Source organism: Narcine bancroftii, chromosome 1 (genome assembly GCF_036971445.1).
Source record: "Narcine bancroftii isolate sNarBan1 chromosome 1, sNarBan1.hap1, whole genome shotgun sequence".
In the NCBI taxonomy this organism is placed as follows: Eukaryota; Metazoa; Chordata; class Chondrichthyes; order Torpediniformes; family Narcinidae; genus Narcine; species Narcine bancroftii.
Genome location: NC_091469.1, coordinates 237,579,653 through 237,595,809, shown reverse-complemented (window position 1 = coordinate 237,595,809; position 16,157 = coordinate 237,579,653). Strand labels below are relative to the sequence as shown.

General features: G+C 41.3%; 1 protein-coding gene across 14 annotated transcripts in view; it reads left to right on the top strand.

Annotated features, from left to right (window-relative positions):
- Positions 1-16,157, top strand: part of LOC138740513 (casein kinase I) — a 488,373-nt gene that overhangs the window by 434,901 nt on the left and 37,315 nt on the right. For 7 of the 14 annotated variants that reach the window (XM_069893289.1, XM_069893305.1, XM_069893299.1 and 4 more), the window contains exons 11-12: positions 2,986-3,096; positions 11,415-11,510. The exons of 2 other annotated variants lie outside the window; for them this stretch is intronic. In XM_069893289.1, coding sequence (XP_069749390.1) covers positions 2,986-3,096; positions 11,415-11,510 — 207 coding nt within the window. Of the gene's footprint in view, positions 1-2,985; positions 3,097-11,414; positions 11,511-12,948; positions 13,109-16,157 lie in introns of those variants that run through there. 5 more of the 14 variants (XM_069893357.1, XM_069893349.1, XM_069893340.1 and 2 more) reach the window with 4 other exon arrangements.

Here is a 16,157-nt window from a genome sequence, read left to right as displayed (position 1 = left end):
CTGAGTAAAGAAGATTCCCCTTGTGTTGCATCTAAACTTTTGCCCCCTAACTCTCAGCTCAGATCCTCTTGTTTGAATCTCCCCTCTCTTCAGTGGAAAAAGTCTCTCCACATGTACTCTATCTATCCCCTCAAAATTTTAAAGACCTCTGTCAAATCCCCCCCCCTCCCCCTCATTCTTCTACGCTCAAAAGAATAAAGACATAACTTGTTTAACCTTTCTCTATAACATAGGTGTTGAGTCCCAAGTCTCATTCTGGTGAATCTTCTCTGTCCTCTCTCGATTTTGTTCACAATCTTCCTATAATTTGGTGACCAGATCTGAACACACTATTCTAAATTTGGCCTCACCAATGCCTTGTACAATTTTATCATCACCTCCCATCTCTTAGACTCTCTGCTCTGATTTATAAAAGCCTTCTTCACAACCCTATCCACCTGAGATTCCACTGTTAGGGAATGGTGTACTATTATTCCTAGGTCTCTCTGTTCATTTGCATTCTTTAATGTTCTACCATTCACCATGTATGTCCTATTTTGATTAGTCCTACCAAAATGTAGCACCTCATACTTGTCAGCATTAAACTCCATTTGCCAACTTTCAGCCCACTCTTCTAACTTGCCCAAAACTCTCACAAACCTTCCTCACCATCCACAATGCCACCTATCTTAGTATCATCTGCATACTTACTAATCCAATTTACCACCCCATCATCTAAATGTCTCTGTGGGTATCAGCAATTGGTCCTAACTGATCCACAATAGTACCATCCAATAAATGGCTCCAGCGACACTGTGCAATGAAAATGCCGGGGTAGCAGAGATCTTCTCTGACTTTGTACTCCACTGGCACTCTCTTGATAAATAAGGTTTGGGTTCTGGTGGAAATTTGATGGTATTTTCCAAGAGAGTTGAAGTTATCTTTTCTTTTAATATTGGATTCAACAATTGCCATTCATTTTAGCACCAGATCTTTCGCAAACAGATAGCGTACACTATATTTTGACTTTATTAAGGTTACTATGGCTGCAATGCCATGACTAACATTTTTTTCATCATTAACACTATGGTATTGGTCATTAGTAAAGCAGCAGTCACAGTATTTTGGTTATGAATTATCACCTTAGAACGAATGTGGTCAGGGTTTATGCTACATTTCTTATAGATTTGAGCACTGTAGTCATTTAAATGAAGATGAAGCATTCAATTCAGGTGATAAAAGCAAGTCAGGTCTCTCAAATTTAATAAGCCTGTAAAGAAAATAAAGAAGTACTGTTTACATGGATGTAAGAAAGACTTTTGATAAAAATGCTGCACAGAAGCATTATTGAGGTGCATAATAAGTTTGTTAAAGGGACTGCAAACAATAAATTGGAATTCATGCCCATTTCAGTTGAAAAGATGATAAAAATAATTGTGCTGGTAATTAACGGTGACTTTCTGCAAGCTGTAGAACCCTTAACACTTTCCCTTTTAGATACTCGCCTTCTCACCTGCCTTCACTGCATTGGCAGCATGGAGTCTTCTCAGTAATCAGCTGCTGAACCCTATTAATAATCTTCAAATTTCCCGGGCAACAGCTGAGTCAGACCAGCTGGAATGCAGAGGCCTTAAAAGGCCAGGCCACCACCAAGGCCAGAAACGTGGCACAAAGGCCGGCATCCCAATACGACTAAAGCACAGCGGACTGAGAATTCTCCTCCCATCCATACTATTGGCGAATGCTCAGTTGTTACAAAAGAAAATTACTGACCTCGGTGCAAGGCAGGTGAGATGCATCTCAGTCGTTTGCTGCATCGAGACCTGGGTAACAGAGAACAAGACTCTGCAATCCGACCAGAGGGTTTTTACGGTTAACAGACCAGTTAACGGGGCCAGATGAGAGAGGAGGTGGTGTAGTGCTTTTTAGTTGATACGGACTGGTGCACAGATAGTGGGGTCATGTCGATCTCCTGCTCCACTTCCTGAGAGGAAATCTCGATCAAATGCAAACCTTCTATCTACCCTGAGAGTTCTCATCAAAGATTCCCACCAGAGTTTACATCCCTCCCGATGTGGATTACAAATAGGCACTTGAGGAGCTGTATGATGTGGTCAGTAAACAAAAGGCATCCTTCCCCAACGCACTACAAGTCACTTTAACCATTCCTGTCTTAAGAAAACCCTGTCCAGTTAACCACCAGCATATAACTTGCTGTACTAGGGGTTCCAACTTGATCATTGGTCATCCAAGATAAGGAAGGCCTACCGTTCATTCCCGAGGCTACATTTTGGCAAGTTGGCTCACCTGGCTGTGCTCCTGCTGCCTTCTGACAGACGGCTGAAAAGGAGAGGCTCCAGAGATGAGAACAGCCAGAAGGTGTTCGCAGGAGACTGAAGAATGGTTGCACAATTTATTCGAGTCAGTGGATTGGGTCGTGTTCAGCTGAGGATCTGAATTGTTGCATTACGATCATTACAGTCATTATCAAAACAGTTGTTAACCAAATCATTCAGGGGTTTCCCTAACCAGAAGGTCTGGATGAACAATGAAATACGTAACTGCTGAGTGCCAAATCACAGGCATTTAAGTCTGAAGAACCAGAACACCGCATTAGGAGCAGATACCACCTATGAAAAGCAATCTTCCGAGTGAAGTGGAGATTCCAGATGCAAATTGAAACAACAAAGGATGCCTGAGAGCGATGGCAGGGCCTAAATTATAGAACCTGCTACAAAACAAAAACTGGCACAGTAAAAGACAGCAAAGCTTCACTCCAAGAAGAACTCGATGCCTTTTATGCCCAATTTGGCCACCAAAACAAGCAAGAATCACACCGCACCCCCATATTCCCTTCAGAAGAGTAAATCGAAGGAAACTATCCTGACCGAGTACTGAAAGCCTCTACTGACCAACTTGCAAATGAATTCACAGATATCTAAGAGTGTGGTAACGTGTCTAAATGTCTATTATTGACATAGATCTATTCCAATTTATCTACCACAGCAATACGTCTGCAGCAGATGCCATCTCACTGGCTCTACACAAAGCCCAGGAACATCTGGACAGTATTACCTCCCATTACTCAGTAGAATGGAAGAGGATTTGATTAGATGGGTGAGTTTTCCCATTACCTTAATTGGCAGAGTCAACTAGAGAAAATGAACATATTGCTGAGACTGCAGTATCTTTTCAGTCCTTGCCGATTCCAGTACCCCAAATCTTTTTTAAAAGCTCTTAATAAACGTTGGACAATTTATATGGAACTGTCAAGTGTACAGAGTATCCATGGTAAAATTAACATGGGACTATAGATTAGGAAGCATTCAGTAACCCGAATGAGATTAATCTCATACTTTTTTGAGGGTGATGATGCCCCTGCCTGGGTACAAATTGGATTTCACCCCCTAAAAGAGAAGGTATGCAGTGATTTTATTTATAAATGGAATTCTAAAATTATATCCAAAAGGACAGACAACCCTATTCTAAACCACTTGATTAGAATACAGTGTGACACTCGTGGAGGTCCTGCACTGAAAAGGGGATTGTCACCAAAATCACCTTTGAGACCAAATAATGACTTTAAACATTGAAATTCTGGAGACTTGGCATCATAAAGGGATACAACATCTTGAAGATTGCTACAAATATGGACTTTTTATGTTGTTTGAACTTTTGAAGAGGAAATAATGTGTTGGGCCCAGAGGACCCCAAAACCCAGCAGCAACAGAAATTCACCAAGACAAATGGTTACTTAAACAAGTTACTTTTAATTTTCTTTAAACATAAAAACAGGATCAAACTTTAACTTATTACTATGAACTTAACCCCCTTCTAATTCTAAACACATGTGTATGTAATGTGTGTGTAGGTTCAGAAAAGTTCTTTGATTCACAGTCCAATCTCACATCTCACTCCTCCAAGTTCAACGGTATCAGGCAATTCTTATTCAGTGCACATAATTTAACATTTATGGATCTTCGCTGGGCTTTGGTGCTTGAAAGGTAAATTATTTCTGCTCAGGAAGTTTCTTGTTGGTTTTTAGAGAGAGAGAGATTTGTTGCTAGTTGAACACAAACTGATTCCTTCCAATCAGCCACTTCAGTGTCTTGCTGAAGAAAGTTGCCCAATCAGAGTTTTCCAGATGATGAGCTCTTTCAGGTCACCACAGAGTTCTCACGCACGCACGCACGCACCCACCACATGCTCATGATCCTCTTAGAACAGCAAACTGCATTCACACAGATTGCGGCACCAGACCTAATCTTCTGAGCCCGTTTGTCTGGTGCTTTCAAAACAATAATCCATTACTCCACAGCGGGTCCAATTAATAGCTACTTGTGAAGTCCTTCAGCAAAGCAATTTCTATTATCTTTACAAATATACTGTATTGTCTGGCTTGAGCAGAGCTCTGGCATTTTAAATTGTATCTTGTGTGTGATCTAACTAAAAACCCCACAATCTATCTTCCAAAAACATATCTTCTTCTTTGGCTAAGCTTCGCGGATGAAGATTTATGGAGGGGTAATGTCCACATCAGCTGCAGGCTCGTTTGTGGCTGGCAAGTCTGATGCAGGACAGGCAGACACAGTTGCAGCGGTTGCAAGGGAAAATTTGTTGGTTGGGGTTGGGTGTTGGGTTTTTCTTCCTTTGTCTTTTGTCATTGAGGTGGGCTCTGCGGTCTTCTTCAAAGGAGGTTGCTGCCCGCTGAACTGTGAGGCGCCAAGATGCACGGTTTGAGGCGATATCAGCCCACTGGCGGTGGTCAATGTGGCAGGCACCAAGAGATTTCTTTAGGCAGTCCTTGTACCTCTTCTTTGGTGCACCTCTGTCTCGGTGGCCAGTGGAGAGCTCGCCATATAACATGATCTTGGGAAGGCGATGGTCCTCCATTCTGGAGACGTGACCTACCCAGCGCAGTTTGATCTTCAGCAGCGTGGATTCGATGCTGTCGGCCTCTGCCCAACAAGACCTCCTTATGTTATCTTCAGTTAAGATCCTTTCTTTGGACCAGCTTGGGCCCTGAAATGACTTTACCGGGACTCAATGAAGTGGATAAACTGCTTCATGAAGGAAATGAATATAAATTTATTTCTAGAATGTATTTCTGACTGATGAGTGAGAACCCAAAGCCAGCTTTGCTTAAATCTGGAGTGAGATGGAACATAACGATTGATGAACGACTTTGGTCAGATTTATGTCAAGGAGGTTATTAGCTACTATTAGTGCCAGGAAAGGATTGGTTCAACTATAATTTACTCCATCACTAAACCTCACCCAACAGAAACTACATGAATACAAGTCTGAGTTGTCAGATGTGTTTCAGGTGTGCTGGAGAGGTTGGCTCCTTTTTGCACTCTACCTGGCTCTGTACAAATGTGAGGCCCTTCTATGACACCCTAGCTAAGATCTCAGGAGTCACCTTCCCAATGGACCCAGAGCTTTGTGCGTAGCCAGGAAATGTGGAGCAATGATGTGGAAATCTGACTCCTGTCTTCTCATTGATAAATGGTCTTCAGAAATGAATGGCTGCATTCCTCTTGAAAAGATCACATCCAGTCTTAGAAAAGGATATAGCAATTTCATGAAAATTTGGTAATCTGATCTAGAACATATAGGCACTTCACTGGTGCAGTCACTTCTGGCCAGCTCAATTACCTCTGTAATTAATATAACATTGTGGTAATATCATGGCTCTATGTGTTGCACTGTACGCACTGACGATGGGACTTTTCTTTATCTTTTCCCTTTTTCTTTGTTTACACAAAGAGTAGGGAAATGGGGTTTTATTCACATCTTGTATTTAATTATTAACTGTTAAATATGCTGAAAAATTAATGATAAAATATATATATCAAAATGCACACATCAGGATCCTTTTTATCGACGATAGTTCAGCGTTCAACAACATCGTCCCCTCAAAAGTGATCAGCAAACTCCAAGACCCGGGCCTCAATACCCCACTGGATTTCCTCACCACATGACTACAATCAGTGAGGAATGGTAAGAAAATCTCCTCCATAGTCTCTATCAGTGCCGGTGTACCACAGGGGTGTATTTTGGGTACTCTGCTCTACTTACTTCACACAGATGACTGTGCGGTTCCTTATGACAATAACACCATCTATAAATTAGCTGATGATACCACATTAATGGGTTGTTTTAAAAGGAGCAATGAATCAGCAGACAGAAGGAAGGTTCGAAACCTGGCTGAATGGTGTAATAGCAACAACTTTGCACTCAATGTCACCAAAATAAGGAGCTGATTGCAAACTTTAGGAGGTGAAAACCAGAGGATTACGATCCAGTGATCATTGGGGGAATCCGAGGTGGAGATGGTGAGCACATTTATATTCCTGCAAGTCACTATCTCAGGAAACCCAACACACAAAGGGCATCATGAAGAGGATGTCAGCGCCTCTACTCTCTCAGCTCTTTATGGAGATTTGGTATGACGTCGGAAACGTTGGCAGATGTGCAGTAGAAAATATGCTGATCGACTGCATCACTGTAATGGGGTACCGATACCTCTAAGAGGAAAGTTCTGCAAAAGGTTGTCAGCGCAGCCCAGAACATCACAGACAGCGATTGTGAAAATTTACGTGAGTACAGCCGTTGGAGAGCAGCAGCAATCATCAAGGATCCGCACCACCCACCCTGCTGCCATCAGGAAAGGGTATAGGTCCCACAGGTCTCGTACAACAACTCTTGCTACTCTGCTCCATCAGACTCCTGAACAAGAGTCATTGCAGGACTCTTACTTTGGACATTATTTATTATTGATTATTTTCTGCATTGCACAGATAGTTTGATGACATTCTCTCTTATATATGTAATTTTAAATGCGTACAGTTTTTTTGCACTACCGATAAGTAAAAATTCTGCTTGGCCCACAGGAAAAAGAATCTGTGTTGTATGTGGTGTTATATATGTACTCTGATAATAAATCTAAACTTTCTCATTGAGCCCCTGATATTATATCAGTTGGTTTTCAAATCTTTGTCCACCCATATAAATAGCCTGGATTCAGAAAACCTGAGAGTTAACACCCCACTGTGTAATTGGATCATGGATTTCCTCACCTCCAGACCACAATCAGTGAAGATCGGTAAGAACCTCTCCTCCGCAATCTCCATCAGTACCAGAGCACCACAGGGCTGTGTTCTTAGCCCCCTGCTCTACTCACTTTACACGCATGACTGTGTGACAATAACACCAAATTTGCTGATAGTACCCCGGTAGTGAAAATTGTACAAAGGAAGGGGATGTGTCAGCATACAGGATGGAGATTGAAAACTTGGCGGAACCTTGCACCAAAACTAAGCCAGAGGTATACAATCCAATGATACTGGGGGATCAGATGTGGAGTGGGTGAGCAAATTTGGATTCTTGGGAGTCACTATCTTGGAGGATTTATTTCTAGACCCAACACACTAATGGCATCATGTCAGTGTGTCTACTTCCAAGGTGTTTGTGGAGGTTTGGTATGACCCCAGAAACCCTGCCAAATTTCTACAGAAGTGTGGTGGAAAATGTGCTGACTGGCTGCATCACGGTCTGATATGGGGATGCCAATACCCCTGAACATAAAGCCCTCCAAAAGTTAATGGACACAGCCCAGGACATTACAGGCATCTACAGTGCATCTACAGTACATCTACAGGGGACGTTGCTGTCAGAGGGCAGCAGCAATCATCAAATACCCACACTACCCAGCACATACTCTGTTCTCACTGCTGCCATCAGGAAAGAGGTATAGGTGCCACAGGACTCACACCACCAGGTTCAAGAACAGCTACTACTCCTCCACCATCAGAATCCTCAACAACAAATTCAATCAGAGACTCAATTCAGGACTTGTGCACTTTATTGATTTTTTTCTCTGTATTGCACAGTCAGTTTGTTTACATTCATTACATGTTTACACTGTGGACAGTTTTTTTTTGCAATACCAATTAATGGTAATTCTGCTTCGCCTGCAGGAAAAAATAAATCTCAGGGTTGTATGTGATGTCATGTATGACAATAAATCTGAAGCGAAGAATTATAAATCAATGATCAATAAGACTGTTTCAGAATGGTCTGGACAAGTTAGCAGATTGGGTGTACATTATAGATTTTTTTCTGATACTTAATCCTGATTATGTTTAAAATACACTGATGAGGGATGTGTGAGGTGAAGACACATTGATTCTTGAGCTAGTTACTCGCTGGTACAGGGTAGATTGAGTATCATCCTAAAATAAAAATTAACTTCAAACTGGACTGAAGCTGATTTTTGCTGAGCCATTTTCCCTTTGGGAACAGATAAGGATGAGTTTACTCATTTGCCCTAATTGGGAATGTAAATTGTGGTATCAGAAACCCTAGCCAGTTGCTTGTTTTTGAAAATGGAGGATAATTCCCATTTCTGGAAAGTTTGGAGTAGAATTCAAATCTTTTAAATCCTTAGTCAGAAGTGGTAATTCAGACATTAAAACCAAAGGCAAGTTCTTTAAATAGACCATAGAGTGCAAATACCCAATGTAAACTCTCATCTTGAAAAGAGTATCAAGGTTTTTTTTCCTCTCAAAAAAAGACGAGAAAATCTATTTCTATTGACAGCAAAAAATTAAGAGATTTAATTTCCTTATGTTTCGAGGATGTGGAATATAATGCCAAAAAATCTGAATAAACCAAAATCATTTTATCCTCTTCCAACACATGAAGCACGAGAACTCAGCATACCAATGAGAATCTCTGCAGAAGCTGACAGCACTGTGACATTTGTCTCCGAGGTATACGTCTGAAAATCCTTCAAGAGAGTGAACCCTCGCAAGATGTCAGGCGCTTTTGATGTGAGCAAAATGGGTGTCTCAATACTGAAAAAGAGTGTGGAGGCTTTAGTGGTGAAGCCTTTACTGACGCCAGTTATTGAACCAGCTGGTCATTGCATTCCCCACTGTTAGTGCACACTTTTCCCATTGACACAGCTACTGATCACTTTCCAATATAACCACGCTGAAACAATAGCATACCAGTGTTCCAAGCTGCTCTTGGTTCAGTAATTCATTGTACAAAGAATCAAGAACCTGCTGAATGCAAGATTTGTTCTTTTTCTCAGTGTCTGATATCAACAGCTTACTAAGTAATCTCTCCGACATTCAGTTAATAGAAATGTAGTCAGTTTCTAATGTTTCCTTCATCTTTTTCCAGATAATTCTACAAATTGTGATCCTTTTCATTTGTTTTTTGAGTTTAACTGAAGCAGGTCATTTTATCATTGTCAATTAACATCCATTCCAATATAGTTAAAGTTGCCTCCTTGTTCTGGAAGTAATCTGATTGGAATTTTGTGAATAATCTTGAATCAATATGCTGATGAAGAAACCTTCACTTTTGAAGGATCTTTGGACTGGTGGTTCATAGCGATTGCTCTTTCTATCCATTCCAAAAGGTATTTTTGCATTTTCTTCACCACTCAAGTCATTTCTACTCTTTCTGTCTAATTTGTTTAAACTTGGAATTCGTGCCTTGTCTCTTGAAATGCATTCTTCTTTCTTGCTTTTGATAAAATTGGGAAAAGATGCTGTTAGTAGATCGAACCTGACCTTTTATTGTTCCATGTTTGTGTGGCACGATTTAGTTCTCAGCCACTCCCTATTTAGATGCATCTCCATGCAACGATTCTTAATAGCAGTCACAACTGTTTTCATTTTTTTTAAGAACTAAGTTTGGAACTTGGGTCTTTTGGTGTTGGTTCTCTGCTGTTGAAGTCAGTCCGTCTACAAGCCTACAGTCTTGCACTGCCTTCCTTCCTGAAGTGCTGTGGAATCACCATTATATGCTTCCATCCAGTGTCCTGGAGAATGGTGTAGCCTCTGGGATGATTGGGGAGGTCCAGTCCTGGCCCATGTATGGCGGGCACTTTCAGGTCTCAAGTGAGGAAGGGGGGAGGGAAGGTGTCATCTGCTGATCAGAGATTGGCACAGGTTGTTTGTGTGGTGATCAGGCCCTTGAAGGGAGTTTATAATACCAACATATGGTGGGGTCGAGACCTGGTGGTTCATGAGTGTGATGGTGAGTTGTAGGGTGCTACCATGTTTAGGTAGTGCAAATGAGAGAGGAGAATAAAAAAATACCTAAGAATGATCCAAGCCCAGAATAGCAATATTAAGATCTCGTTGACCTGCCAGATAACTAATAAGCATTGTGGTGCCACGTAGACTAATATTTGCAGAAATACTCCAAAAGAGTATTGTGAGAAGAGACATAATTTCATGTGTCTTGGAAAGGGCAACACATGGCAGGAATTGCCTGATCACATTTTCTGAAGGGCGCCAAAGGAATCACTTTAGCACAAGGTATCTTCAATTCTGTTGTGCTGAAGTAATCAGTGGATGGAATTTCTCACCCGATGAAGCTTTAGCAGCAGCAATGAGATTGTTATTTTTCTCTCTTGTATAAAGGAGAATGCCTCACGCAAAGGATTTGGCCTCACTTAGCCCCTTTCCCACTGCCAACCCTCCAAGGAAGCGGGAAACCCAACCGGGCATGCTGGACTGAGGAGCCTTTCCCAATCCACCATAATTGACCTGGTTAATCGGCAATTTGAAATTTTAAGGGGGAGGGGGGTCCCTGTCTCTAGCGGTGACCTTCCGCCAGAAGGTGATTAGTGAGTTAACTCGGCTGGGATCTGACACATGATCCCACCAAGTGTCAGAGCCCGGTTGAATTTAACTCGCCCTGCCAGGTTGGGACGTTTCACTCCTCGCGATTAGTGGATACGGACCCATTAAATTAGCCAGTTAACCCACACGGAATCAGCAGTCTGAAAGGGGTTACTAATTTATTGCAGTGAACTTTGGTTCAGCTTCCTTAGCAGTAACAAGTAAATGTCATGTTCCTTTTGTTTGATGTAGATTGAGTGTTGATTGCTGATGAGATGGTGAGGCATTATTTTTGTTTCCCTGCTATCTCAAAGTTGGATAGAATTTGTTTTATTGAAGCTCAGTGTTGTTTACATCTATTAATAAGGAACCACTGACGAATGTTAAATTATCCTAAAGTTGAAAAATAATGTAATATTTCATGGTCCTGGGGGATTATAAATTTCAAAAGAAATGTTGTCATATCTTGTCCTCATTCAGCTTGTCTCAGTCCTGAAGTGTTTGCCATTGAGAATAATAATTTAGTGAGCATTAAAAGTAAAATGTTGTGAATCGGTTATTACAGCAAAATTAAATAAATTGACTGTCGTTTCTCAAAGCATGAATGTTGGAATTATGCTTGCCAAATAATAATTTTCTCTACTTTCTGGTTTGTGGGGAATTTTTTGTGCCATTTTGGGGTGATTTTAAGTTTGTTTTAGTCTTCCCACAGCATGAGGTTTTAATGAGTTGTTGGGTTTTCTTTCTTCCTTTTCCATGCATGCTTTATAAAATAATAAATGGCAGTCAGCAGAACACAGGGGTGCTTGGGATATACAGCAGGCCAACTCCCATCACTTGAGAGCTCACCTGGCAGCTGACCGACATGGTGGTTCTGTACAGGTATTTTCTGTTTCTTCTCATTGCTTCCCTCTCCCTGCATGTTTGTGTGGTTCTTTGGGCAGAATATGGTTGCACTCTTGGATTCGGCCACTGCATCTCCACCCACACAAAAAAAATTGTTCCGAATGTGTCTGTCCAAGTGGTGATATGTTAACATACCAAATGCCAATCATAGTTCATTCCTTCACCATGACAGTCCACCAACACTATCACCCTCTCCCTGCCTGCTTCTGTGCCTCTTTCCGTACACATTTTGATTGAATATCAAAGCACACAGTTTGGGCCAGTCACAAAATATTTATATATATATATATCTATGTATAATTTAAATTTTAAGAAAAACGTACATTATATATATACAAAAAGAAGGATTCAATGAATGTATTTACAAATATACAAAAGAAATTATATCCTTAAAGTGCACATTAAGCCAAGAAATAACCCGACCGTACCTTAGAGAAAGGAAAAGATACAGTGGACAGAGGGGGAGAAGAAGAGAAAGGAAAAGGGGACAGAGCTGGTGTCAACATTTAATACAATAAAAAAAAATTAAATTACTTAATAAGGGATGAAAAATAAACTATCCAGGCATTTAAATAATTCAAATGAGGCTGCCAAATATCGATGAACCTGTTATATTCATTTCGAAGATTATACGTCATTTTCTCCAGTGGAACACAACCTTGCATTTCGGTATTCCAACGATCAATCTGTAAGAGGGAATTGGATTTCCATGATACCGCGAGACATTCCCTGGCTATTGCCAAAGCAATTTTAATAAATTTGGATTGACTTTTGGGGAAGTTAACCTTCATGACAGCTGAATTCCCTAACCTTGATCACCAATGCTGGTCAAATTTATGGCTAGATAGTATATGACAGCTCTTAATTCAAGATCTAGAATGATCCATTCCAATTTTTTTTACATCAGCTAGATCTCACACCTCGAAAGTTGCATCATAGTAAATCAGATATCCCAAATCTGTGTTTTAGGTGTGGCATAGATAGTGGCACTTTTATACATTCAACCTGGTTATGCATGAAATTAAGTCCTTTCTGGATAAATTTAGGGGAAATATTAACAAAAATTATGTGGGTGGACTTCTCTCTTGATCTGCAATTGTTCCTTTTGGGCAATTTGGCTGTCATGAATATTAAATGGTTCTTTTTCTTGATCCATGGATCCCTTTTGTAAATTCATCAATTGCTCAATGGACACTCGCGTTGAAACTTATTATTACCTGAATCATTCATTCAGCCGTACAGAAAAATTTACAGAGGACTGTAATTTAAAATCTTTAGTCTGGATACTTCCAAACAAGAATATAATTTTAAATTTAATGTTAATGGGAGTCTTTTGTAGGATTCCAATTGTGTTCAGATTAAATTGGGATCTAGTTGTCCACTAATGCTTGTTATCTCATTTTTATTCTGCAAGGCAAAACTCTAGTTGTCAAAAGTAAAGATGTGAGGGGAAATATCAGTGCTCTGTGCAATAAATGATGGCCTGATTTTACAGCAACAGTCTAGATGTTGGCCCAAACCACTGGTGAAGATGAAATGGAGGCCAGTACTTGCACACAATGTCATCACATACTGTAAGTATTCTAACTGAGAAGTGGCACTTCAGATCAATGCTGTGATAGGGAAGGCACATGCACATCACGACTTCAGGGACAGAAACAAAGAGGTGCATCATATTCATGCATTCAACCCCAGGTGCAATCTGCAGTGATGTTACAAATCTCAATGGCCACATTCAGAATGTGATTTCTCCATATAAACTTGTCATAGCTGTCCTGCAAATGAAGATGCATTACTGGAAAGAGGAACTGAATTATGTCCACAATGCAAGTCTGTCAGAGAGGAGGCTGAAACACGGAAAAAGCAGGAATTTTGAGGTTCAAAAATTACATGGGTCATTGATGTTGTCAAAAGGAAAAGCAATTTCCCCCCGGGAGAAGCTGATGTTTAGGGAAAAGAATTAAATTGGCGAAAAAAACTAAAATGAGTGGGAGTTGTACAAAATAAATCACACACATATGCGCACATTGTCTAAAATGATCTGACGTGCTTTGAAACAAACTTTGTCATGGGCTTAAAGCATCAATGACAAACAGAACACATTTTCACTGGTGTAAATATTCCCTTTCTAGTCCATTGAAACCATTATTGAACCCAACTGCATGATGGTTTGCTGGATGTTTTGATTAACTTTTATTGGATGATTGCATGAGGATCATTAGGACTGATAGTGGATGCTTACATATCCTTTGTATTTAATATGCGTGTTTGTTTTGTGTGTTGTGCAGAAACAGCAATAACAATATGGGCGTGCTTATCTGCTACTTAACCAACTTGTTTCTACTCATACTTTACTTTCTTTGGCTTGGCTTCGCGGACGAAAATTTATGGAGGGGTAATGTCCACGTCAGCTCCAGGCTCATTTGTGGCTGACAAGTCCGATGCGGGACAGGCAGACACGGTTGCAGCGGCTGCAGGGGAAAATTAGTTGGTTGGGGTTGGGTGTTGGGTTTTTCTTCCTTTGCCTTTTGTCAGTGAGGTGGGCTCTGCGGTCTTCTTCAAAGGAGGTTGATGCCCGCTGAACTGTGAGGCGCCAAGATGCACGGTTTGAGGCGATATCAGCCCACTGGCGGTGGTCAATGTGGCAGGGACCAAGAGATTTCTTTAGGCAGTCCTTGTACCTCTTCTTTGGTGCACCTCTGTCTCGGTGGCCAGTGGAGAGCTCGTCATATAACACGATCTTGGGAAGGCGATGGTCCTCCATTCTGGAGACGTGACCTACCCAGTGCAGTTTGATCTTCAGCAGCGTGGATTCGATGCTGTCGGCCTCTGCCATCTCGAGTACTTCGATGTTGGAGATGAAGTCACTCCAATGAATGTTGATGATGCAGCGGAGACAACGCTGGTGGAAGCGTTCTAGGAGTCGTAGGTGATGCCGGTAGAGGACCCATGATTCGGAGCCGAACAGGAGTATGACAACGGCTCTGTATACGCTAATCTTTGTGAGGTTTTTCATTTGGTTGTTTTTCCAGATTCGTTTGTGTAGTCTTCCAAAGGCACTATTTGCCTTGGCGTGTCCGTTGTCTATCTTGTTGTCGATCCTTGCATCCGATGAAATGGTGCAGCCGAGATAGGTAAACTGGTTGACCGTTTTGAGTTCAGTGTGCCCGATGGAGATGTGGGGGGTTGCTGGTCATGGTGGGGAGCTGGCTAATGGAGGACCTCAGTTTTCTTCAAGCTGATTTCCAGGCCAAACATTTTGGCAGTTTCCGCAAACAGGACGTCATGCGCTGAAGAGCTGGCTCTGAATGGGCAACTAAAGCAGCTTCGTCTGCAAAGAGTAATTCATGGACAAGTTGCTCTTGTGTCTTGGTGTGAGCTTGCAGGCGCCTCAGATTGAAGAGACTGCCATCCGTGCGGTACCAGATGTAAACAGCGTTCTCATTGCTGAGGTCTTTCATGGCTTGTTTCAGCATCGTACTGAAGAAGATTGAAAAGAGGGTTGATGCGAGAACACAGCCTTGCTTTATGCCATTATTAATGGAAAAGGGTTCAGAGAGCTCATTGCTGTATCTGACCCGACCTTGTTGGTTTTCGTGCTAATTGATAGTTAAAGCACAAATTCTTGCAGTTGATGAAATGTAACACAGTGCATGAACTGTTTCTTATTGCTAAGGAGAAATGTACTTTTTCCAAACATGAGTGTTATTTGCTGAAGAAATTTTTGCCTTCCGATTGTTCACTTTTTTTTTGGCTCTTTTTTTTCATCACTTCTCTGTTGAAACTTGAAATTTATACTTGAATATTCACTGGGCCAGAAAACCCATCATGGTTAATTCACCAACAGGAACAATTTGCATCTGACTTGATTGTAGAAAGTTGGGCAGTTCACCAGAATGACCATCAAAATGTGAAACCAGGTCAAAGAAGAGAAGGAAGGATAAGCTAAAAGCTTGGACTGATGTGAATGTTTAAAAGGGGGCTCGCGGGGTGAAGACAAAGAATTTAGAAATGTGTGGAGGAACTCAGCAGGTCTAATGCTGAGGATATATTGGTGACATTTCGGACCTGAACCCTGAAAAAAAACTCTCTGGACAATCTCCGGTCTTTTTATATCTTGTATAATTGCTTTTCCTTTTGACGACATCAATGACCCATGTAATTTTTGAACCTCATAATTCCTGCTTTTTCCGTGTTTCAGCCTCCTCTCTGACAGACTTGCACTGTGGACATAATTCAGTTCCTCATTCCAGTAATGCATCTTCATTTGCAGGACAGCTGTGACAAGTTTATATGGAAAAATAACATTCTGAATGTGGTCATTGAGATTTGTAACATCACTGTAGATTGCACCTGGGGTTGAATGCATGAATATGATGCACAAAAATGTTTGGCCTGGAAGTCAGCCTGAAGAAAACTGAGGTCCTCCATCAGCCAGCTCCCCACCATGACCACATCTCCATCAGGCACACAGAACTCAAAACGGTCAACCAGTTTACCTACCTCGGCTGCACCATTTCATCTGATGCAAGGATCGACAAAGAGATAGACAACAGACTCGCCAAGGCAAATAGCGCCTTTGGAAGACTACACAAAAGAGTCTGGAAAAACAACCACCTGAAG